The 27,734-nt window shown below is 30.8% G+C and overlaps 1 protein-coding gene across 11 annotated transcripts in view; it reads right to left on the bottom strand.

The window, feature by feature from the left end:
- The window catches only part of LOC114929124 (dystrophin, isoforms A/C/F/G/H), a 420,071-nt gene that overhangs the window by 368,361 nt on the left and 23,976 nt on the right, over positions 1-27,734 (bottom strand). For 9 of the 11 annotated variants that reach the window (XM_085480171.1, XM_085480172.1, XM_029300536.2 and 6 more), the window contains 19 exons: positions 27,255-27,607; positions 26,747-27,181; positions 26,341-26,493; positions 25,743-25,904; positions 24,965-25,267; positions 24,742-24,885; positions 24,484-24,654; positions 24,049-24,231; positions 23,856-23,972; positions 23,578-23,697; positions 21,193-22,668; positions 20,841-21,062; positions 20,248-20,763; positions 19,450-20,087; positions 18,843-18,990; positions 18,049-18,162; positions 17,777-17,953; positions 17,572-17,679; positions 17,380-17,476 (listed from right to left, as the gene is read on the bottom strand). In XM_085480171.1, the coding sequence (XP_085336297.1) occupies positions 17,380-17,476; positions 17,572-17,679; positions 17,777-17,953; positions 18,049-18,162; positions 18,843-18,990; positions 19,450-20,087; positions 20,248-20,763; positions 20,841-21,062; positions 21,193-22,668; positions 23,578-23,697; positions 23,856-23,972; positions 24,049-24,231; positions 24,484-24,654; positions 24,742-24,885; positions 24,965-25,267; positions 25,743-25,904; positions 26,341-26,493; positions 26,747-27,181; positions 27,255-27,607 (5,637 nt within the window). The remainder of the gene's footprint in view (positions 1-17,379; positions 17,477-17,571; positions 17,680-17,776; positions 17,954-18,048; positions 18,163-18,842; positions 18,991-19,449; positions 20,088-20,247; positions 20,764-20,840; positions 21,063-21,192; positions 22,669-23,577; positions 23,698-23,855; positions 23,973-24,048; positions 24,232-24,483; positions 24,655-24,741; positions 24,886-24,964; positions 25,268-25,742; positions 25,905-26,340; positions 26,494-26,746; positions 27,182-27,254; positions 27,608-27,734) is intronic. The other 2 variants (XM_085480178.1, XM_085480177.1) reach the window with 2 other exon arrangements.

The raw sequence follows: 27,734 nt of genomic DNA, 5'->3' as shown, positions 1-27,734 counted from the left end.
TAGGCAAGGGAAGAGAAGAGGATACATTATCGCTGCTCCTCGTTTCTCGTTCATCGCGCGCAAGAAATGACTGAGGAAAAAATGCTACACACAAATCAAGTAAATTAATGAGATCGCGCCCTCGACGAACGTTTCTGAGCAAGTTCAAGCTGCTCCAAAGCTCGATACTCCAGAATAAAAATGTCTCCGATCGATAAAAAAATAATTGCACACTATTAAAATCCCCGTTCCGATTCAGCTGCAGATTGCTTTTAACGTGAATCGCCGATGCTGGCAAATGGCTTTCATCCACGCGAATAAAACGACTGTCAATCTCACGCGATCTATACCCAAGGTTCTGGCGAGCGGCGAAGCAAATGGGCGGTCGGAATTTTTTCAATATCCCATTTCCACAGCAGCAAGATGGCCAACGAGAAACAAATTGCCTAACCAATAACCACGAAGACACGGAAAATAAATTCTCTTTACCGAGCCGCGGGTACCATCGTGCTTATTACGTTTCTTGAAATACGCTCATTTAAAAATATACAAACACAAAAAATGATTAAAAAATATACAATTAGACAGATGTAACAAACGTCAATGGAAAATAATTCTTACATTTCTATAGCCAGTATTGTATTTTTCCCCCGAAAATACAAACATCGATAATCTTGAGAGCGAACAATATGTTGCTCATTAAAAAAAGTTGCCATAAAAAATTATTAAAAGCGATACAATAAAAGAAGACCACTTAATTTTTATTTCATATTACGATTTTCGTACGCGATCCATTATTTTATAGCGTATTTATATATTAATATTTTTAAACTTTTTAAACTTTCTATAATATATTTAATTGTCTAATTTTCTTAAATATTTAATTCTTATATTTTTTCTTAGTTCTTTATATTTCTAGCTTCATTTATAATGAATGCTTTTTTCTTTTTCGTATTGCAATCTTTTCTTTCGTACTTTATCTAACTTTGATCCAAGTTCTCTCATCGGTAGTTTCCAATGTTCGAATTGACAGGTCAATCTAACGTCACGAAATTTCGCGTATTACTCTAAGACAAATTATGCAAAGCTACTCCTCTCTCCTGCATCGCATCCTTCACGTTGCCCTCTGCGTTCGCCCCATTTGCCATTAATCTTGTCCATTGTTCCCTTCCCGTGCGAAACTACGGATTCTAGAGCCGTCGCATATTATTCCCCCGTGCCTCGCACTCCTTTGACCTCCTCGCCTCACGCAGTTTCTCGTTCTGAAGTTTCGCGGAAGATGATCGCGCCGCTGCCACGATGAGAAGAGAATGAGAAGACGAGGAAACTCTCTGATATCGCGAACTTGCGCTTTTACATCCACTAGGTGTAACGTACATGCACTACTACACGTACAACGTACATGTTACGCCCCATCGTTAATAAATATATCACACAAAGTGCATAAGTAAACCGCAAGACGCGTAAAACAGTAGATGTAAAATGTCTTAAAATAGAAAGAAAAGAAAATTTATTGCCGCAAAGCGTTGTTTCCCTAGAATAGCAACACTAAAGCACGATAAAAAAATAAAAATAAAATTAGATATATTAAATATAATATAAAATAAAATTAATTAAATAAATATAAAATAAAAATAGAACATGAGAAAGAAAAAGTAAAAATATGAGATTATATATTTTTTAACATAAAATTTAATTTTATGAATTGCATTCATTATATATAAAAATTTTTGTGGCAAATGTAATTCTGAGTTTCTATAATTCCAAATGTAAAATTAAAAAATTTTAATTCTGTAAATCTAAATTTTAATTATCTCTAATTCTAACTTTAATTTCTTATGCGTTTAGATCATTACATATCTTTTTTCAAATAAGGTACACTTTCACTTCAATGTTTCAATTTTTTCTATCTTCCATAAAATATTCCATTCTGTTTTTCTAGTTATATTGCGGAAAAATTAACAAATATTACAAATAATATAATTACAAGTGTAATGAAAACCAAAACTGTACATATTTCTTACGTGATAACAAGAACAAATCGACGTATAATAATTATGATTCTTAAATAAAAAATCATGTTATCGGGAAAAAATTTATTAATAGAAGCTCATGCAGCTTGCAGTCGTCAGAATTTCATGTATGAAAGTAATCGCGTGTGAGCAAAATCAAAGTTTTCTCGAACTCAAACCTCGTTGTTCTTCTTCGAAAAGTATTCTTTTTCATTCCGAAACTCAGCTGGGGAAGTTTTCCCTGCGGACACGATCGTCCCGAATTCATTACGCCGCTGTCCAGAACGGCAAGAGAAACGGACACGAAAGTGCAACTATGATGAAAAACAGCAACGAAAAGCGGAAAAGGCAAAGGAGACAGAAGCAGGAAGAAGGAATAAATTCATCGAAAATTCGATAATTACGCGAGGACCGAACAACAAGTCTCAGCATAATAACGCTAAAAGAACTCAACAATACTCACGTAATAATTTTTGCTTAATTTACAAAGATCATCATATTAAAACCATACTGCGATCACGTGATAACTAATATTATGAAAGCTACATTTGTTATTGAAATTATAAAAAATATAATTTTTTAAAGAGTAATAGTAATTTAATATTGAAATTATTATAATAAGCATTCACAAAAGTCATTTTAAGCAAAAACTTACATTTCTATTATTATTATTGAGCTTCTTTATAAGACCAAAAATTTCAATATGTTTATCGAACTAAGAATTCTACGAAATGTAAAGAGCATATATAAGTAGAAACGAATGCTTTTAACCGTGCACAACTCATTTTCGTCAAAAGAAAAGCGTCTTTACAAAAAATATAAAAAGATGACCTTATTCAAGTGCACTCGCTTGCACGGCTTTTTTTCAAATTTTGCATGAAATCTGTGTTCTAACAATAAATCTACACATATCGTAGTAAATAACAGTAATGTACAAATGTAGTACTAAATCTTTGTCCTCTATATGAACTTCATTTCCTGACTTGTCCCAAAGGAAATATTCAAGCAGAAATGAAAAGCATAATAAGCACTGTAATACTACAATAAATAAGATACAATTTGCACCATATTACCTCTTGTAAAATCAGATAAATATAAAGTGTGTGTGTGTGTGTGTATCCGTAATTCAAATAAATTTAAAGTGAATATCGTATTTCAGAAAGAAGTTTTTAGTAATATAAATAAATAACAGACTTTCAAAGTCTTAGTTAATATCAAATGAATATTAATGTTTAACTTTTCGATATTATTTGCATCTCAAAATGTATAATATAAAATATTTGAATATTTAAATTAATAGTTATAATAAAGCATTACTTATTCATGCCCTGTGCAGCGTTAATCAACAATAAATTTCGATGTCATGTACAATCTTAGAAACATATACTGTATGCATGGATGCAAGCGACGACAACAGGTGAAACTTGAGCAAGGGAAACTCGACTGTAGGCAAAACAATAGCACGGATACACACCAGTTTGTTAGTCTCGCACGTATGTATACCCACAACGTGGCCTCGCTGTGAAAACAGTAATCAAACTTCGGTTCGTACAAGCCGAACGACCCCAAACGCGACTCCATTTAAGAGGCTCCTACCCTCTGGTTATATTTACCGCATGTGTACGATTTCCACGTACGTTTTCCGGCATGCAAACCTGACATCCGCGCTAATTCAATGAAACGTGCACGCGTCGCATGTACGTTAATAGTATGCAGAGTTAAACGGAATGAAAAATATGAGATATCCGCTGCGACACGGTAGATTCATATAACAGATTCTTTAAAAATATACTGATAACATCGCGAGCGTAATGTAATTCGTATATATATATAGATATAATGTTTAGAATAACCGGCAATTATTATATCTCTATGCAAGCAAGACATCGTGACGTGACATGCAAAATAAGATCAATGATCCAACTTTGCCCGATGATGGCACCCCCAGAGTTGACCCCGGTAACGACTCTTGCGAGACCTCTACTTTGCATCTCTCTCCTCTTGTCCACATTAGTAAACTACTTGCTTCGTACGACCACTAACTGTTACCCCCTCCTCTTCTTATAATGAACCGTTTACCCCGACCGACTGACCAGACGACCCATCAGATTACGAGCTTGACCACTGTAGCTGCAATTGCTTAGGCTCTCTCCTAACATTTCGAACTAAAGGGCAGCTTGATTGTCGGTACCGTAATGAACGGCTGAATAACCAGAACCTGTGTATGTACTCTTACTGTTTGTACCACCGTTCCGACGTTCACGTGATCGTGAGACCATATTAAACAGCTTATTGAACGATAGACAGAAATGCTTTATTACTTTGAAATTTTAATTTTCAGCAAGATCAAAAATTCTGATATATAAAATAATATTAAAAATATATTTCTTAATTTTTTTGATAATGAATTGAAGAAATAAATCAAAAATATCACAATATATATATTAATAAATTAATAAAATATCTTAAATACAAATATTAAAAAACAGGAATAGATAATTTAATAAAAATAATTTTAAATAAAACTTTAAACATTTATTGTGTATAAAAACAATATAATCGCGTTGTATCAAAATTATTATGTAAATAATTTAATAAAAGAAAAAAGAAATTATAATACAATTAAAGTTGACGGCAGTAAATAAAAAAGATGTCTACATAAAGCGATCGATGCTTTGTACGATATTAAGTATATAGAAATTTTATGAAAAGAAGAAAGTGAAATGCATGTCATTGCTTATAAAATGAAATATGGTAGAGCCGCCAAACCATTTTCGCGGCCGCCACCCTCTATTTAAACAAGAACAAAGGAGAATTCTCGGCGCAGACGCTGGCATCCAATGACGCATGTGGACTTGAATCGATGTATGTATGTACGTACGTATTTCAAAAATAGATAATGTGTGTCAAGCAGACTTTTTTAACACAGATCGATATGAGTATCTTTTCGTGCTAGCTATATTTGCTTTTTCGGGAAAGTATGGCAGTTTTTTTCGGGAATGTATACTGTAATTTAATTCGTATAACTCGCGAAATTCGATTATCGATACAACGAACATTTCAAGCATGATGTAATGATTTCAAGATCTTTCGTGTGAACTTTTGTTTTTTATATCATGACGGATTTTCTCAAGATCGTAAAAAAAAAAAAAATTCGATTTTCTCAAGACTGTAAATTTTTTGCGAAACAAGAGAGAAAATAATATTTCTGCAGTGTTAGTTAGTTTCTAACGTAGATGTTTTAACTATAATCAGAATAAAAATAATATTGCAAGAAAAAAATATAGTTCTGCAGTCAAACCAAAGGTTAACTTCTTTTTCCATATAACATTTCATATAAAGAATTTAAACTTTTGCTTTAAAAATCCTTGCTTTTAAAGAATCATCGAATCTCGTTTTTACATTTGTAAAATGCGGGCTTTAAACACAAGCTTGTAATTACACAGAGAATAAAAACGGTTTTAAATGCGGTATGCTTATTTAATAATAGATAAAGAAATTCCATTCACAAGCGTATATCGCCACATTATACAATTAATTTCACCGCTAAACCATTTTAAATTATTAAATTAAAATAAAATTGTTTTGTCGATATTTTTTAATGGCAAGCAATTAGTTTAATACCATATTGTTTCATTAGGAATTATTAAATATTCATAAATAAATTCACGATCATATTCCATTAAAAGTGAATAAAAAGCTGCTCTATAGAGGAGAGAGTCAAGTTTTGGAGCCATTGTTTGCGATGAATCAAGTGGAAAAAGGATAAAATTATGAAAGCGCTACTATCAATGATGTTACATTAATGAGAAGACCCGCGTTATTTATCCAGCATGATTCTCTAATGGATTGCCGAAGAAAGGCACAGAAAAAAAGTGGAAAATGAAACGGATATCATTCATCGAATAATTCTGTGTAAGTAAATTTACATTGTGCACAACATTTCATTAACGAAAAAATACAAAGAGAAATAAGTTATTGTTACAAAAATTCAGATAAAAGTCACAAACAATAAAAGTTGAATAATATAAATTAATGTGGTTACATAGCAATATATATATATTGTATATATTACAAAATATAATTTTGCATTGTAAAAATAAGAATAGTTAACTATAAATCCATTATCAAACTTATATCTCAATGTCATTTCGTATGCAATATTTAAAGACAAAGCATAATTAATGAAATTACTTGAACTGTACACTTTTCAATCAATACTTTCGTAAGCATAATATGATTTAACAAATGCAGTCAATGAAAGAGAGCACGGAAACGACGATACTTCCCTATTCCTGGATTGCTGTTTGCCAAGCATTCTTCGGGCGTTATCCAAATCCTTACGCGACTCACGTTCTATCGGAGGATACTCTGTATCGAGCAGTCAAGGGTACTAGTCTCTTCAGCACGCGAATTTTCCGCAAAAGAGCTACCGTTTCGTTACCAAACTGGGCTCAGAAGCTGGTGAACAATCCGCAGGTTTCGCGTGTACTTATTTCTCCGTGAGATTATATATTCTTTCCACAAACATTCTCGATGCAGTTCCATTTGATATTTAAACCCCACAATTATTATTTTAATACATATCCCCCTAATAAATTTACAGATCGTGTTTTAATTATAACAGTAATTTAATAATTAATTAAACATGTGCAGCAGTTATTTTATGTAAAACAAAAAATTGCTAGTAAATATATGTAAATAATTTAAGCATCCATTTGCAAGTAATTTTTCGTTTCAATGAAAAATATAAAAAATTTGAAAATTTTACTCTTCACTTTCATATATATTATTAAAAAAACGTAAAATATTTTTGAAAACCACATTTAAATTTTTTACACATTTTATGAAATTCGTTATTTTGAATTATATTACGCGATGTGAACTGATAGAAGTTTTTATTCTATTGAATTAATAGAAGTCCCCTCTACTGAGCCAGAAATTTTATTATCGAAAAAGTCTTCGAAATTTCAATTGTATTTTAATATCAAATTCAAGATGACATAATGTATATATTGCAACCCCTAAGCCGATGATGTGCACACTCGAAAAACTCGCGAGATATAAAACACAACACTTTCTTGATCGATCAGTGCTTTTATCGCCGCCGTATCAAGCATCCGTTTCACGGCAGCAACAAAAGTACGTTCTAGGGGAGGCCATTTACAATGAATTTACGACCTATGGTAGGTGCTGATCCTCGAGGAAAGCGTCGTCGATCTCGGCGCGAAACGACTGGTCTCGTTAACCAGAAACATCGACCACAAAAAGTTGGTAGTCGCTACGGAAACGATCGAATATATACCCAGTCGCGGCGATCCCGATAAAACTCTGATGACTCGTCGTACCAGCATTCGATCGCCTCTCGGTGGTCTCACGGGTCGTATGATCGAAAAGGTCTGTCACGCGCGAGCAATCAGGAACGTCAAGAGAAGTGTGCAGGTAAAGAAAGAGAGAGAGAGAGAAAGAGAAAAGGGTCGACTCTTCGGACGAGTCGCACTACTCGATTGTCTCGAAAACGGCCAAACTAAAATCGTCGTTACGCGAAAGTTATAAGCGAGCGAGAATTGCGAAGTGATTTCGTTTCCGCAGGGATTTCTTTATGTGCTCGCGCAGCAGAATGGAAAGCCTCCAGGAAAACCGGGAATCGCCATCGGCTGACTTCGTAATGCGGCTGTACGCGATTTACGCGTTGCTATACCTTCTCGTTCTCGTGCTAGATTATTTTTTATGGACGAGTAAATTTTGGTTTCCTCCGTTTCGAAATTTCGTTGATGAACCATCCGCGCGGCTACAGAACAAGCTTTGTTAAAAATGATCAAGTTATTTTTTTCCCGTCCGTTGAAATAACGATTCTGTGATCCGGAGATATATCCGTTTCACGATTATTAAAATATTTTTCTGTCATATAAATAAATCACGGGCTAATATATGTTCTGATTTATTAATTATTAAAGGTGATGTTTATTATTAATCGCGCGTTTCTCCGATAAAATGTATATAAAGTATATCAACAGACATGGCTAATAAAAACGTCGTGTGAAAACAGCAGAGCACGCTTTCACAGTTATGTTTTTCAGATCATATCCGATTTACGCAATGCATGCGGGAGCACCACGAATTATTCATAAAGTTCCTTTTGAACGCTCGAATAAAATATATTGCAACGCAAATATTGTTACATAGGTAGTACGCTATCTATTTAACATAATTTGCAGAAGCTATACTGCAAGTATATTTACCCATTCAGGAAAAAAAATTGTCAGAGAAAATTACTCTGAGTAAACTGAAGGGAAAACTCATTTGCATGTTGAATGTATCTTTTATCATTGTATCAATAGTAACATCTTTAAATCAATATCATATTAATGTAAATGATTGGAAACTTTATATTTTTGATATATTTAATATTATATTATAGAATATATTATTACATTTAATAAAAGTTTTAATTAAAAATTTATTATTAGTTAAAGATATTTTAAAAAGAGGAAAATATATGAATTAATGTAAATTCATACATCAAAATAAAATGTTATAAAGAAAGATCTTGGAAAAAATGTACGTGTGTGAATCTTATTGAACTCTCTATTAAATCTTTAGACAAATTGTAAGATTTTAAACGGAGAATTTCTCCTTTAACTTATTATTTTTAAACGAATCTATGCAAATACATATATGTATATCATCAACGAGATCAATATGTAAAATGTTGATTATTACAAAAATCAGAAATACGATGCGATCGTAAATATAATAGAATCAGAATACAATAGAACATCGAATGAAAAAGAGAAGGAGCTGAAACAGAACGAGAAGATAAGTCACATGGAAAGGATCTCAGGCTCGCTAGACCAACGAGTCCGCAAACGCAGTTGACGTCGCAAGAATCTATACTCTATCCCTACCCTGAACGAGAAACCTTATTTCTGTGTCGAATTGAATCATCCCTACGAGAGTGCAGAATGCGATCGAGGATGGAATGGAGATGGGATATACTCGGCTTTTACGTGAGATGCAGCCATATAGTCGACCTAGCTGACAAAAAGAACGTCGTGCCGTGTATCATTCAGCAGTAATTCAATGTACGTACAAAATACGCGCCCTCTTCCTGTTCTCCGAAATATATATATATATATATATATATTAATTAATTACTTCGAAATATACGCGTTTAATAAGTTACCGGAGTTTATTTATATAATATATTTATATACGATTATTTACCCTGAGTATGTTTTAATCGAAATTACGCAATGCATCGATTTGCCAAAGATTGCGCCTTTTGTTACTTTGGAATTATTATTTCACGATTATTTCATCTTTACAGCCCGTTCTATCGTCGATCGCCACTATATACTTCAATCATGATCAGATACACGTGAATATCGATACGAGTATCAATGATGCACAAACTGATGAAACAATCCTATATGAAACTAGACGCTTTATTGACGACACAAAATTTCACAGTGACTTCTATCTTATCGAGATACCTTTCCGTTATATTACCTACGTGAACAGAATGTAAATATAAGTGACGATATATATTCACTATTCAATTTATATTATATATATATTGCACATATGTGCATCACACTATGATATAAAATACATATTCGCAATAGTAATAGAAAAATGTTATTTTTACTTTGCCTTTTTTTATAAAGTTCTTACCTCTCTCTAAAAAAAGGATAAAAACTCTTAGAGGAGATGTTACAGAAAAAAAAAAATACCTTCTCTCATAATTAAAATTTAAAAGAACAATCACACAAAAATCAAACAAAAGACTCGTACAAAAGAAAAGTAATTTTAAAGGAAGAAAATGAAGAATTTTTTTCCCCCGAGCTTCAACATTCACGGTAATAAACGATGAAAAAATTGCAAAGTATGGTCCAAATTCCACTATTAATAAATGTGTTAAAGAAATGGAATTAATATTTCTAAGTCTAATAATAAGTGACCGAACGCGTAGGACAAGACTCTCGTATTCAAGAATTCATGGCGTGCTGAACGCGCGATCTTCGACCGAGAGAGGATTTCGCTCACCCGATGGGGAAACGACGGTGAGAAATAATAGAGGGTCAGCTGCGCGCAGCGGGGATGTCATCAGCAGTCGCGGCATAAAAAGCTGCCTCCCTCGTATAACATCTCCCTCGTGCAATTAACACGGCGTCATACAATACAATTCCGGCGTCAGCGCGCAACAGAACAAGCTCCAACATTTCTCGTTTGTTATTATTTATGAATTATATATAACAATTTTGATCTATTTAACACGATGTACAACGTCTCGGATGCGCGAAGATAGTCTAATTTTCACAATAATGCTTGTTATAAAAGTGCTAAAAAATCAAATAAATCATATTTATCCCGTTATTTCGATCTCATTGACTATTATTTTATTAATTACAATTTATTTGTATTATAGCAAAACTATCGTCAAAAAAATGATAGAAAAGCGAATCTAAAAGAAATTATAAAGAAGGAATTTTATTAATATATATACGTTCGTTAAAAATTCGACTTTTATCATAAAAAGTTCAACGTGATCCATAGTTGTTAAAAATACTTGTAAAGAGAAAAGTTGGTGCAGAAATTTAAAAGTTTTAACAAGCTATATCGTTAATGAAAATTAATAACATAAATGCATATTTAGTTTATTATGGACAACCGCCACCAAATAAATATCGTTTAAATCGGCTTTTTTAGAATCGATGTAAATTCTCAGTTGTCATCACGGTTCACAATGAATTCGACTAATCAGCATGAATATTCGGCAGTCGGTATCAGTCGTGAATGCGGCTAATCCGCTTTCAAAACGATGAAATATCATGTCCGCGAAAGCTATGGACTGAATGAACTCGGGGATGCTAATCCGCTTTACTTAGCCACGAATACGATCTGTGCGCGAACGAAATAATTGCGCATTCCGTATTGCTTTGCGCGATCGTGCATCAATAATTTAGTAACTATCTGCATTAATATTATCCATTATATGTAAAAGAAAGGCTTGTGTATATCGGTAATTTGCAAAATCGTGAACATCGTTCGATTGAAATATAAACAAAAAACAGTTAAATAATATTCATTATTTTTGAACACGTAATCTTCCATTCAAAATGATATAAATTAAGTAAGCATAAAGTAATTTAGTTTAAATAATCATTTAAAAAAAAAATTATTTTGTTGTAAAATATCGAAGAGATATTAAACTTTTTTTTCAACAAAACCGCAGCGTAATATTATTAAATTATTTTAAATAAATAATGTCATATAAGTAATAAACAGTCCTTGTTCAAATACAATATAATATTTTCATGAGCGTATTTTACTTGTGTAAATATTTCTATAAATATTCACAATTGAACAAGTGTAAAATAGCTATCGAGATATTTTTTTATAAGTGAAACGAACCAATTCTATTACTCTGAAGCAGTTTGGGGCATCAGACAAAATGTGCGGATTCAGTTGGCGGATGTTATACGCTTGCGGACGAAGAATGGATCTGTAAGGATAGTTCCGGAAAGATATGGGAAGGGTAGCGCAAACTGACGGTCCATCCACTCCGTGAATTCCTTGGAGAGCCATAAAAAAAAGCCACCCATCTAGATTTTCTCACTGATCGATTATTTGCAAGAGAGGCCGTCACACAGTTCGATAAACTTCAGTTTCCGGGATTTTACATCCGCAAATTCTCATGTGTGTTTATAACGACATAAACGTAAACGCAATTTATTTATTAATAATGTAATCAAAACATACACATGTATTTTTCATACTTCGACGAATCAGATAATTTTCGATAAAACTTCTCTCTGTCTGTATAATCGTTTCGATAAAAGATTGGTGTTTTTATTAAATGGAAATCAATCGAAGTGACAAATTGTTTTTAATTAAACGCGATTAGCAGAAAAATAATTTTGAATGCCATATTAAAAATGTGTTTAAAAAAACTGCTATAAAATCTTCTATATAATTTTGTGATATATTAAATATCGTAGTCCTAAGATGTTACCACACATGAATAACTTTTCATCACTGGAAACTGAATAACTGGAAACTTGATTTTTTTCTGATATTTTAAACTATGCAATTTCCAATTTTATAATATATAAAAGTGGATTTTAATGTAATATTTACAATATTTTTATCATAATTTTTATTGACTGTATCAAATTTTGTAGTATATTCTGCTAACAAACTGATTAAATTATAGATATCTATAGTTTGCAATATTATATGAATTAGTTACTTAAATTTCCAAAATAATTATTAATTTAGAGAAACATTAATATATTATATTCAATCATATACAATTATATAATAACAGTATGCCAATCATCCGATCATCGATTACTCAAACATTAATTCCTATTAATACATCTGATATTCGCGAACATATAAGCAAAAAACCTTTTAAATATTAAAATTTATTATTTTTAAAAAAATATTAAACCTGTGCTATATCTATAATAAATATGCTAATTAAATAATTCTTTTTAATTTTGCAAAATGTAAACATTTTTGTAAATATAATTTTTAGTTTGTCTATTGACAAGAAAAGCAATTAAAAATTTACAATATTTATTTATCAGATCCATCCTGCTTTTATGCAAACTAATTAGCAGTCAATTTCCCTATTAATTATCTCACTATTGGAGGCAGTCCTGATTACCTAAGGGGTGTGAATAAGCAAATGCCAAAATGCACGGTAATTAACTACTAATGATGCGCAATGTTCTTCAAATTGCATTTCTGTAATCGCTTTACATAGCAATTATCTTCCACAAAATTCTGACTCTCAAAGAGATAAAATCGTACATAAAATATTTCACATAACGTAATCATTAGGAGTATATTTAGTTTATTATTATTAAGTAAAATAATTATCAAAAAAAAAAAAAAAAAAAATACATAAAAAAATAATAAAATAATAGGTTACAAAAAATAAAAAATATACATCAGAAGAGTGCTATATAATCCGAGAATATTATACGATAAAAAAACTCATTTTCTCCCTTACGTGCGCTTTGTGCTTTAATACTTGTCCATTTCTCTCATACTTTTTTAATATACGGCTGAGCGTCACGCGAATCTCGCACTGATTTCCACTTACGCGAGAATTCGCCCAACTTGTGTAAAGTAATTTTTTACACACCGATGTGGCAGCACGGAATCAGAATGAACGGATTACACCTCGGAGTGGCCGCGTCAATTAAGGGATAATCACACGGTGTTATCCGTACGTGTTCGTGAGCACGTGTGCGACTTCGTCGGCGAAGCGGTATAAACTTGTGTCCGACAAAGTCTGATTCTATCTCGGTACGTTAACCGGTTAGCCGGAGGGTGAACGAGGGTAAGAGAGAGAGAGAGAGAGAGAGAGAGACGGTGCAAAATTAGAGGGCGAGAGACGAGTGTACGGATACGGTGAACAAGAGAAATGTGCGACGGCGAAGCTTGAGCTATCTTCCGTCTGGCAATGCTCCACCACCGACTACATTAGCCGGCTTATCCGCTCATTATGTGGAACGACGATCGCACACCCCCTCCCCCTCCCTCTCCTTCCCACCCTATAAGCTCTTCGTGAAAGATCAAGTGACGCGTTCATTTTTGATTATCGCGACGACATCAACGTCAAATAAAACACGTTACGTAGGATCAGTAATCACATGTGACTAACTAATGACTATGTCATACAATAATGAAAGATGTTTTTCGTTTTAAATTTGTTCTACAATGCGTAACGCGAATGTGTGAAGAAAAATTTAGTTAATTATACTTTTGATTTTTTTATCTTTTCAGTCATCCGTAATTTTATTAATCTGTTGTACTTCGATCGATTTTAGAAACGTCTAACGAAATTTTTGTACTGTGCATAAATTGTGCATAGGATTATACACGGAGAGAATTTTCTCTTAGAATTTATCCTGAAAATCATGGTAATCGTGGTGATATTGGAATATGATATTGGAATGATAAAATATGATATTGGAAAAATTTTATAAGAGTTTCTCTGATTTTTACTACAATAAAAAATACATATTAATGTAGACATAGTAAATTTTACTATGTACATACCAATAAAATTAATCGAACACTTATTTTATATTTTATTGATAGATATTAATATTTTTATTGTAGAGTAAATACTTAATCAAACTGTTATAAAATTCTTCTATAATAACATATTATTAATTAATATCGTATTATCCCACGATTACCATGATTTTCAGAATAAATTCTAAGAGAAATTTCTCTATGTATAGATAATGAATTGCAACTTTTAACAAGTTACTTTGTTTAAATTATTGATTATACATATGTAACATTTTAAACATAATTACGCTTGCATTATATGTCCTATAATAACTCACAAAAATTATTTTATTTGCATTTCATCGAAATAAAAGCACAATAGATTGAAATTATGATAACTATAATTTTACTGCATCATATTTTTATACCAGAAATTTAGTTCATAATCTGATACACGATAATGCGTGAAGGAACGATGTTTAGTTTTCGTACATCGTAATTATCATAACAAAAGTTTAGTTTTCCTAATTTTGATAAATTAATTGATAAATTTGACACACTATAATGCGTGAAAAAAACTCACTACGCGCGTTAAAAACAAGGTTATTGTGACAAAATAATATCGAATCGTTGCAAATAAAATAAACGAATTATTGGGAGAAATTTACTCACTTAACACATCATACCGTCGTTTATTCCTTTTCGCCGGTCTCGACACTCGCTCCATTTTTTAGCACTTCCACACACAAATATAAATCGGCTGATCAACGCAAAATAATAACAGTATCCCGTCACTTCCCGATACTAGTCTCGACATAGTGAAACGCGTATAGATACGGCGAAATAAAGTTAACCTTCAACACTTTGCACTCATTTTTCATCACAATAATCAACAGGCGAAATAACAGAATATTCGAGCGTCGTTTCGCGGCGCGAATCATTATCGTTATCCCATATCGTAATTAATCCAAAAGTCCGACACTTCCGATTCCCGATAATCCCGACTCAGACTCGAACACTCCCGATTAGAAAACGCGCGAATATTCATTTTCGGCGGCAAAAAGCGCGCGAAAAGAGCGGAGCTGCGCGACGAATTCGGGAACTAATCGGCAGCATCACGAAGTCAGCGATGCTACGCGCGCGAGACGATTACGCACTTCCGAAGGACGCGCGGCAACTTCACTCCGATTCGGAAGCACCCTTTCGCGACCCGACTTCGATCACCGAGAATCGGCGGATTTTTATTGCATGTCCCGTAATTAATCCGAAAACCCAATTAACATTCATGATTCTCGATATCTCGACACTCGATTCGGACACTCCCGGATACTCCGGACATTTAAAAACGCACAAATATACTTATTTTCGCGGCAGCGAGTACGCGGACGACGCGAAGCGTTCGCGCTAAAACCGGAAACTGATCTACGATACCATTGTGACCAACTGTACGTAATAAAACTACGCGAGTCAAATAGAAAATTGATGTGCATTTAATCGCGTATCAATTAATATATATATATATATATATATATATATATATATATAATCACGTATTTTTCAACAAAATCTGTCAAAATAATAATATATATATTTTAATCTGAATTTTTTTTAATCTTATTGTTGCTGTAGCATAATATAATCTAACAAAAAATGTCAAATTGCACAGAACTTGTTATAATTAATTTTGAAATATTAATCATGATAAAATAGAGGATAAATAACTTTTTTTTACAATAATATATTGAAAACGAGCGGACTTCTAAAATAACTGAAATATTTATGAAAAATTGCTTTTTTTAACTATTTTTTTTCGAAGTATCTGATACTTCCGGAATCAGGATGTATTATTTCGCGCGAAATATAAATTTTTATATAAATAAAATAAAATAAATAACCTCAATATCTAACAAATATTGCGAATGATATGATAAACAATTGTTATATTTCGCGTTGTTCGGTTGTCTAAATTATGCATGCGTACAATTAGTGTCGAAACTGCAGTGCAAAATTAATCTATCATTTTTTAAATTAACAGCATCGTATAATTAACAATTTTTTTGGCCGAATTTATATCCAAGGAATAAACGTTCGAAAACATAAAGTAACTGGCGAGAAAACAATAATGTCGATAATATATAAATCAGTTATAATTCAGGATTAAATATCCATTATGTAAAATTTGCTATTGTTCTTATCATTTAGTTAATGCAATTTAAATTGAACAAATAATAATTAACTACAATCTTTGAAAAGACAATAGCTGCAAATATATATATTTATATAAATTTATATATATTTATATAAATATATGGTATATATATATATATATATATATATATATATATACATATACATATATTTATGTAAAATAGTTTGAACAACCTACTTTATTTTTTTAACAATTACATTAAAATATTAGAATATTGATTAATAAAGTTTTTAAATCATTGCCGTTATATAATCATATAATGACAATATCCTGCTATCAATTAATATAAATGTTATTAATGAATATAATATATCCAAAAAATTTCTTAATTTTAATGACAATATTTATTTTAATGACAATTATATTTTATTTTAATAATTAGAATAAAAAATCTTAATAATTACAAATCTATAATTAAAACTCCGAACAAGTTAGATTTATTAAATTTTAGATAAACAAAATGTTTTAAAGTGTTTGCTAAAGTCAGCCAATAATTTAAATAATTTTTTATTAAAATTCTTCTCTAAATTCTTAATTTAATATAAGAAAATGATGTAAACATTATGTGAAGAAATATTATTTGTATCTATTGGAGTTTCTTTGATAAATACCCTCAATATAAAGATTTCTAAACAACACAGTAAGGCATTATGTCCGAGTACACCAACCAATCGAATAACGACTGTGGCAAAGGAAAAAGGACCAGGCTAGTCGCTGAAAAGGCTGCACTTAACGCGGCGGATATATATCGCTCTGCAGGATGGGGTGGAAGTGAAATGTAGCCGCGCTTACCGGACCGACTAAATGTACTATTTATTGTCCGGCTACCGGTTTCCTTCAGAGATTCTGTGTCGTCTATAAGGACACGCATTTACCAAAGAAATCAAAAAGACTTAGAATTGGTCCCCTTCATATTAAACGCTTAGTATGTATTATACACCTTGATAATGCTTTTTTCAAATTTGATATAACAATATATTAATTAATGTTACATGTTGTTTATGTGTTATAAAATATGACATATTTTATTTAGTTAATTTATATTTACTTATTGTCACTGTGCTGTATAGTAAACTGTATAGTAAACTAATCATGATTAATCATTATTAGTAAAAATATACACACAAATGTTTCTCTTACCTTTTGATGTAACTCCAGCAGAAGTGGAAGGAATCTCAGAATTTTCACCATAACATTTTACGAACTGCCAGTCCTCTCTAAATTTCTTCAGCTTCTCCTACACAATATGTGTAATATAAAATTAAATATCAAAATATATATTTTTACAACAATCTGTTGAAAAAATTAAACATAATAAACATTTCTACGTACCTGTAATTCAACAGAAACTGGCTGTTTCGCTGATTCACATTCTTTCTCCAAATTAGTATAATTTTCTAACACATCTTTTACTTCCATTTCACGATCTTCGACTTTAGTCTAAAAAAATAAAAGTACAAATTTGACACTTATTTTTTAAATTTAAATATATAGAAAATTATTAAATATGTATATAAAAAAGTATGTTATAACTTACCATAACATTTTTAATCATTTCATTACGTTCATGTTGCGGCAATTCCTGTGAAATACTTAATCGCGTTCGCGTTTCCATAACCCATGCCATAACAGCATCTAGAGTACAGATGTATTTTCTAAGTGACGCAAGCTTGCATTCCACGTACTCACGATGGTTTGAAAGGTTGACATTAGCCTGAACACATTAAATGTGACAGTAGTATATTATATTAAATCAAAGTTTTAACATTTCATAAAATTAATATTACTAAATATCTATATAATCAATACCTTATCCATATCTGAAAGAAGCCGGCTGCTCTCGTCTTCTTCCCTGGGAACGTTGTGTTCACTTACTAAAGTTTGCAAAGCCCTCTTCCGAGATAAAAGTTCTTCTTCTCTTGCCTACAAATATTTTATTAATTATTAAATAAATAATACTTATTAATTTATGCTTTAAAAAATTAGTCTAGCCAAATTAATTTAGTCTATATGCTAAAAACAATATAGAAAAGAATTATAATTTATATTATAATGTATACATTTTAAATGTTAATTAGCATTATCTATGAAATAAAGTAAAATACAAATATGTAGGCAAATTTTACTAGAAAACTTGTTTGCAAGTGAGAGTTCAATGCTATTTATATCCTGGCACGGTTCAGTATATGCAGTCAAGAAATGTAGAGGTATTATTAGGACAAGTTTCGGTTTATTTGATTATGCTGCACTGGGCTATAACCCATAGAAACTAAATCTCGCAGAGATTAATTCCGTTACTTATCCAAGTCACACCTAAGCAAAGTGCTAAGCAGTGCTTTTTTAATATATATTATAGTGTTATATATCGTGTATGTGATCATTTTTAAAATGTGATGTCATATAAGAGTAACTTTCGCGAAAAGTCAATATACATTATATATAAAACTATAATATTGACATATTATTTGTTTAAAAATTGAAAATTTGTGTATATTTAAGATATAAGAATAGAGATAATAAATTCTTTTTATTACTTCAGTGGTCGTTCGTGTATTCTAATAAGATAATTAAAAAAAAGATGTTCTAAATATATGTGAGCATACCTTAATTAGTGATAATCGAATCGATAATGAGGTTTCGTCCGAAGGATTTGCTGCAGATATTAACAGAGTGTTCACTTGTTCTATGATGTTGCATGCTGTTTCCAAAATCCTGCCATCATTGTTTACTTTTCTCTCCATAGCAAAATTCCTAAATAATACGTTGATATAAATATTTAAAGTATAATACACATTAAAAAGAAAAATATCTTAGTATCTGTTCCAAACCACATATGTCAAGCCACAAAAAATTATCTTAATAAAAATTATAATCTATTATATAAAATATGATTTACAAAAGAATGTTAAAAGATGTTTGCTTATTCTGAGGTTATTCTGAGTTGACTGACTTCACTACAGTAGCACAGACAAATCACAACTGAAATAGCTCAATGCTGGGCCGAGCTTTCCTCGCAATCCTACATGCTTGTCCGTATTAGCAACTCATAATTTCATAATTTATAACTCTCTAATCATAATGACTATTATTTGTGACTATAGAATATAATGTACACATTTATTTAAAATATTGAGATAAAACGCGGATATAAGTATACTCAATATAGTTTTCCTATTGAAAAATGTTATTACTATATATTATTTCACTCACTTTTCTTTTCGTGAGCTTATTTCGGCTACCAATTTTTGCCAGCGTTGCTTGATGTTTTCAATTATACTTTGTAATTCTTTTACATCTTCAACAGAGGCCCGATTAGATATATCTGTGCTTGTTGCATTAATATTGTTCAATGTCCTTTGCATTCTAGAAACTTCTTGTTCTAATTCGAAAGTTTTTGTTTTGCTCGCCTTAGAATGGCTAAAAACATTACATTTCTTTAGAGCGTCTTCCATCTTATCCAACCATTCCGAAAATGTTCGGCACGTGTTATAGAGTTCTCTCCACTTTTCATAACATTTAAGCCAACGATTATGTCTCTCTACATAGCTCTGATTGATACTTGTCCATTCGTCTTGCAATCTCTCACTTAAATGTTTTATCTGATCGGCTTGTTCCCTTTTGGCTTGTCGCGTGACACTTTCACAAGCGTAATTCACTTCATCGACACTTGGTTTTAAAATATTTAAGGCATTGCCAATTTTCTTCAAACATTCTTCTTGACTTGTAAATAATTCGTAATCTTTACCACTCAATGGCAGAGAATTCAAAGATCGTGACACAGTCAAGATTGCTTCTCTCAATTTGATAATGCGCGCAATAAATTCTTGTGGATTAACACCGCCAATATCCTGGAAAAATATATTTTATATTATTTTTTTATATAATATATAAAATAATAAATAATAAATGCAGATAAGAACAATTTAAAAAATTCTGAATTTTGATAGATTTTAATCTTTATCAAATATTAATTGATTTATAAATATTCAAACAAATATTCATACATACCAGTTCTACTTTCTTGTCGGTTACATGTTTGTCTTTATCTTTGCTACCACTAAATCTTTTAAACTGTGAACTAACTTTTTGCCAATTGCTGTTAATATTATAGCGTACTGATTCGGAATAACTAACATTTAGTTTTCTTAATTCCACAGCTAACTCGTTTAATCTATTTATTTGTAGTTGTTTTGCATCAAATTCTTCGGTAAATAATTCCAATTGACCTTCATAATTATTAGCCTGTTCAAGTTTCAATGGTACATCTCTAAACCAGTCCTCAAGTTCTGTGATTATATTATTATACTGCCGTAAAGTTTCTTCTGCTTTTTGTGCCTGTTTTCTGCGCGTTTCAATTTCCGCCATAACTTGATGCCATTTGCTTCTCAGCTTATCTTGATGTTCATTCTTTATTTTTTCTGCTCGTCCAGGATCAGCCATATGTATCGTCATAACTAAACCATCTCCTTTGCTAATTAACGCTGCTGCATCTGGGGCAAGAGTACTAATTTCGCTTTTGAGTATCTGCAATATAAATTACGATATAATTTTAATAAATGAGATAATTTTGCTCATTATGTAGACAAATAAATTATACAAACCTCAAGACGTTTAGTAGGGTCTTTTTCATTAGAGATACCACTAATACTCATTAACATAACATCCATCCTGCATAGCATCATTTGCGCTAATTGCTCAAATTCCAAAATATTTTTCTCTAATGTTGTTCGAGATGTACTTATTGGACCTTTAAATAGCGCTTTCTCATTAAAAGTTTTTGTTTCCGTCTTTTGCATAAATGGTCGGTATTTTTCTACTTTTATCTGTAAAAAAGAAGAAGAAAAAAGTTAGAAAAATATCAAAGAGCTATCATACTTGATATACGTCTGTATAATCAAAACTTGAAATAATGGGCTGGTGGACACAAGCGGATATATGCGGCACACATGTTACCTTGTCCAAGAGGTGCTCAACATGTTTTCCTAAATTAGTATCTTCTCCGTCTGAACTGGAACTACCAACGTCAATTTCTGTATCATCCGAAAATATTAACACATCATCTGTTTCCTTATCGCTGCCGTAAAAACTTTCGCAATCTTCCAGTGTATCATCTTTTGACAGACTCTTTGTGCGTTTTAATAATGGTGACTTCTTATATGGTTTCTCTTCTTTACTACAACTCGCATTACTAGCATTTTCATATATTCTAGGATATTCAATTGTTTTTTCAGGTACTATTTTCTTCTGATTATTCTTATCTACTTGTATTGTTACTAAATTTTGTGATTTAGCACAATCCGTTTGTTCAGTGCTTTTCATGTCAGATTTTTCAATTTCTTTATTATCATCTAATATAAGATATTCTGCCACACTTTCCGTATCTTTCATTGGAACTGGTAACTTATTTAATCTTTCTTTTAATTGCTTCTCTACCTTACTACATTCAGCATTTGAAAATTCTATAGTATTAGCTTCTTCTGTGTTTTTTAATAATTCACTTGTGGAAAGTATTGTACTTTTATTTGAATCAACATTATTATCATTATCGGTGTCTAAATCTAATTTTAATACGAATTTTTTAATATTTTTCGGAGAAGACTTGACTGAAGCTTTTTCCTTTTTTAAGATTGGCACAAGTTCCTTCTTATTTACAACTTGCTCCGTAGCAGATACTTTTCCCCTAACTTCTCTGTCTTCCGTATCAGTATCTATAGATTCAGCTTCTGTCTCAGTATCTTCAATAATTTCCACTCTTTCAACTACTTGCGGCATCAATCCAACACTGACATTAGCACTTGGTAATATTACATGATTTTCAGATGATGCTACTGATTTTACAATTTCCATTTCTTTTACTTCAACAATTCGGAAAGGATTTTGTTGTGCACAAGCTATGTTATACATCTTTGTATCTGTTGCTGTCAAAGTGTTACTAGATACTTGAGAAAATAATTTGCTATTTTTAGTCAAAAAGAATTCTTCCTCGTCAGTCATATGGACATCTGTGTCGGAACAGGGCGAAGGCAGATCATCATCAATCTGAACAACTTGCAGTTGAGAAGTTTGAACAACATCAGGCACAGAACTCATGTCTAATTTTCGTCTAACGGTTTTACTGACATCCACAATTCTAGCTTTTACTTTTTCCGACTTAGCGGAAGATTTTCTGCTTCGATGAGGCACATCAATGGGTGAACTTTCGGGTGTATTAATAACAGAATATTGATTATCATCAAACGCAGGATTAAGATATCCTATGCCGTAAATTGCTTCGTTTTCATCTATTAATTTCTTTTCTTTTTTAACAGGATGTGCTGAAGTTTGTTCCAGTTGTCTAGATAATTTGTTGCGTCCGTAATTGTCTCTCCCCTTAGAAGCATCTGCTTTACTTTTTATTAATAAATTGTCTGTGATTTTGTGGATCCATTCCTGTGAAAATATGACAGGTGACAGAAACTTCAGACAATCGACAGTTAATTGAAAGAGTATGTTAATAGTGGAACAATATATTAAGCAGATGGTCTAAATGAAAGTGACAATGCGGTTCACTGTGCATAAAGCTAAATTTTTCATGTATATCCATCACCAAAAATTGCAAGAGTCACTGCACTATTATTCAATTAACTTCTTTCTTAGCTCTGCAGCTTGCTGTCTAAAGTCTCCATAAAAAATAGATTTGTGTCTATAAGGGGAGAGACAATACCAGAGAACAATCTATCGATAAAATACAAGTTTTTCCGTCCACCAGAGCGTATACTTATTTTGTGCCAGTAATTACATTATTTACAGAGATAGAGCCACCTCTTGGACAAAATCGAGATTTACACACATTATTCCATTCTATTTGATTTCATACTATTCAGGAATACAAGTATAAATTTAAAGTACATGTATATCATCTTCATATAACCAAGATTTTACAATAATTAAGAAAATATTATTATTAACAATAATTAGAATATAATTATCAATATGTGTGTATATACAGGAAATAATACTTATAAAAACATACATTGCTCCATTTAAATCCTGCTGCAAAAGAAGAACGGAATAATATTTTCAATATTAAAAATTAATATTTAATTAAGAAGATTAATATATTCAAAATATATCAATACTATTTTTACACTTTTGGGAATAAAATAAAATTTCATATTAATGAAGAAGTTTCATGTGAATAGAGATATACGTAATGGTACTAACAAGCACAAGCATTACATATACCAATTGTTAAAGTGTAAAGCCAGGAATAAGCCATGAGCGATTAAGCAATGAATGATAAAACTGACTTTAGAAAAAAGATCAACGTTTTATTTTCGTGTAAAAACAAAAATGTACCTGTATTCTGTTGGAGATATCTTCCCATTTTTCACATATTTCAGCTACTTTGGGATAAAATGCATAACGTTGGAGCTGATTAACTTTAGGTTTGGCTTCTATCATTTCACTTTGCACAGCCTAATAATAAAGACACATTGAAAATATTTTAAAATATTATAAGCATGTTTTATTAAATTTTATTATAATTTATATATTAAAAATAGAGAATAAAATAAGCATAATTTTTTACATCTTAATTTTTTACATCTTTAATATCATATACAATATTTCAATACCTTGCACTGTTCAAAATGATGCTCTGTAAATTGATCGATTGGAACTGCATCCAATTTATTTAATTTATCTTCAATTTGTAGGAGCCATGCATTTATTTCGTCAACATTAGGCTCATCCTTTAAGAAATAAAGAAAAAACAGAAAACGTGTGTATATTGAAAACAGCAGTATAATATTAAAAAGAAATATTTACCTCTGAACCTTTACAGAGTCGTAATCTTTTTTCTGTGTTAGCTAATTTTGTAATTATATCTGATATTTTTTCTTTAAGTTGTTCGAGATACATAGGATCGCATAACTTTGAAAATTCATCTTGCAATCTAAGTAGTTTGTCTCTTATAACATTGAGACGCGGAATTACTTCAGTCAAAGTCTCCTGCAAATAATAACGTGATTATATATTTCTTGTTTATTAATATAAAAACAAATTTATAAAATTTAATTTTAACAAAAATTCAATTAATATTTCAACTTTATATTTGTCTTTATATCTAGAAATAAATATTATAATAATAAGAAATATAAGAAATAAATAAATATTATAAGAAATGTTTATTTCTTATTTATTTCTCGAAGAAATGAATATTATAATTAAGATTAAATTTATAATTAAGACTTATATACTTACTCGTACGTATATCGCATTTACTGGCAGATCAGGCATACTTTTTTGTGTATCTAATTCCTTATTTATACTTTCAACTGACATATTAATATATGTCAGATTTTTATGCATGTCGCGTGACAAGTCTAATGCCGATTCTAACATGGATTTAGATTCCGTTATATGCCGACCAAGCTGTAAAACAACAAAAATAAATTAAAGAACTATCCACTTTGGTTTTCTGTTGCAAAACACTTTTCTAGAATTGAACAACTTACATACCTTATTATATAACTCCTTTAACATATCAATTCGTTTTGAAAATTTATCAGATTCAGGAACAGCTTCATCCTTAACTAATTTTCTGCCAGTTACAATTATACATTCAATTTCACTTTTAATTTCACTTAAAGTTTGATAAAAGCGCTGTAACAAATAAATTATTAATATATACATTAATTTCTTAAATTGTGTTTTATATAAATAAACGCATAATTAATATTACCAAGCAATGTTTTAGTTGACCTTCAATGACTTCGGGATCTTCTGACGATAACTCTAGCAAACAAGTTGCTTCCTCTATCCCCCTAAGTTCTCGTAGAGCTCTTGATAATCTAGGTTCTATATTAATTGGACAACGAAAACGTTGAAACTTTGTTTGAACTTTAGCATATTTTTGCTCAATCAGGGACATTTGTTCTTGTAGTCGAAATGCCGCTTCTTGTTTACCAGAAGCTTTGTACGACTCAATTTGTGATGCCATTTCTTCAAGTGTAGCATGTTGTTGTTCCAATTCTTCCATTAATTTCTATGATCATAATATGCAATTATTATACATAAAATAAACAATATCTATTATTACATCAATTGCACGATATGCTATATTATAACTTCACATTCTCTTTTGATATAATTAGTAAAATCTATGCAAACAATGCTTTTTTTTTTTACAATCACGTTCTGACAGAAAATTTTATTTTAAATTATTTAATATATTATATAGTATTAATATACCGCACTAAAATATTCCACAAATGTTTCGTTAAATATTATATATTAGTAAATATCTATAAACATGCCCAAGAGATTGTATATCTCATAATTCTGTGGCTTCTTGACAACATTGGCAAGCTTTTAAATAAGAAAAGCAACAAAATCACAATTGATATTATAGTCCTAAGACTCGTAAAAATTATGTTTTATTCCCTTAATGAAAACATATTTAAAAAAATTATACAGAAATGAAGCACTGTGATACACATTTTTTTGTATCATGAACAGACCTGGTAATCATGAGGCAAGTCATCAGCAGTGAGGTCACAATCAAGACGTGCAGTTAGTACAGAGTCTATTTGTGTTAAGGAATGTTGAAGAGCAAGGATGCGACCTTCCGATTGTTGAGCTTGCTTCACTGATCCTTCCAGCAGTTTGGCCCGTTGCCCTGCCTACTCAAAACATAACTATCTTTCTAACTAAACTAACTTTACAAACCAAATATTATAACTAATTAATTACAATTTTTCTCAGCCAAGCACAAATAATATATAATTATATATGTGAAACAATGTAATATTTAAAAACTTTTTCAAGAAAAATATTTGATTTTTTATATAAACTATTTTCATATTTCTATAAATTTTATAACTAAGGTAATTATATATATTTGCATAATATTATTTATAATCGTTTTAAGTAATTCATGATAATGCTACATGCAATTATAAGCTGTTAAAGGCTAAAAAATTCGTGCTTGGATATTCAATACTTAAAACTATTGTTATATACAATTCTCAAGAAATAGCTTTTTAGTATTATAATATAAATCATACATACTTTATATTAGTGATAAACATGGACATGTGTAATATTTAACATACGTACCTGCTTATTTAGATTTTCCCATCGATTCGTCAATTCTTCCACATCTGTTTTAATAGAATGTGTCATGATATTACTGTCGGTGAGTTGTTTACCAATTTCTTGAATTTTCTCAAGTCTAGATTCTGAATGATTTCGTATGTAATTTTCTAAATCCTTAAACATAATACATAAAACTTGTAAATATTTTACGTATTAAGAAAATGAAAATATTAATAAAATATATTAATAAAATAAAATTTCACAAATAAAAATAATTAAATTTTTTCTAAAAAACATTTACAAGATAAATATAAAAAGATCAAGTTTTAAATCTCGTAATTTTTTTTTCTTTAACTAAAAAAAAATTATTTTACATTTAAGTATAAATTATCACACTACTATTTATAAAATTAAACAATTTACTTACATCAAGCTCTTCTGAAATTTCTTCTGCATCTGCAGCAGCTTTAGGTGATTTTTTTAATCGTTTGTCTAACTTGTCTAACCAATCACTTTCCTGCGCGACTAAAGCACGAAATTCTCCGTATTCATGACTAGCATTTTGTAAATGTCTGTAGCATTCATATATGCGATCTGTAACGTCGGTCCAACGTGCATTTAAGAAAGTAAAACGTCTACCCAGCTCTTGCACGGATGATCCTTCTGAACTCAACAGTTTATCATTTCCCATTTCGTTCAAATTCCTAAATTCTTCCACTCGTCTGTCAACTTTATCTTTTAGCGCTTGATATCGACCGCGAACTTGAAAAAGTTCAACGGAAGATGTTATTCTCGATTCTGCGGGTATCTCTTTTTCTAAACTCGATAACCATTTCGTAAAATCTTCTATACCATTTATAATCTAATAAAAAACAGAGTTATTATATAATAAAACAAATCTACATTTTCTCTCTTTATAAAGATAATATACTTACATCATCATTTTTCTTTAAAGTGCTCTCATATTTGTCGCTTAAACTTTTAGCTTTATCGATAACATTATTCCATTTATATGCTATAGTATGTAATTTGTTATTTAAACAATTTGCAAAATTAACTTCAGATTTCTCGAGTATTTCATTTGCCGATGTTCGAAGTCCTTCTATCTGTGGTTTTGTTTTGTCTATTTCCTGAGAAAACAAACGAACTTGCTCTAATTTATGTTCCGTTTTTTCAACGTTATCCGTAATATCTGCTTTAGATAAATCTTCTAGGTATAACGATGATTTTTCCAACCAAGATTCAAGTGTAGAAAGTTCAATACTGAATGCTTGCAAAGTTGTAATTTCTAAAAAAATTATATTAATAATATATATAATTATTATATGCAATCACATAAATTAGAACAATTAAATAAAGTATAAATATTTAAACAAATAATTTTTTTGTACATTACATGTAAGTATCTTCATGTT

The sequence above is a fragment of the Nylanderia fulva genome, unplaced genomic scaffold (genome assembly GCF_048542155.1).
Source record: "Nylanderia fulva isolate GAGA-0341 unplaced genomic scaffold, ASM4854215v1 Scaffold14, whole genome shotgun sequence".
Classification (NCBI taxonomy): Eukaryota; Metazoa; Arthropoda; class Insecta; order Hymenoptera; family Formicidae; genus Nylanderia; species Nylanderia fulva.
This window is presented reverse-complemented; position numbering and strand designations above follow the sequence as displayed.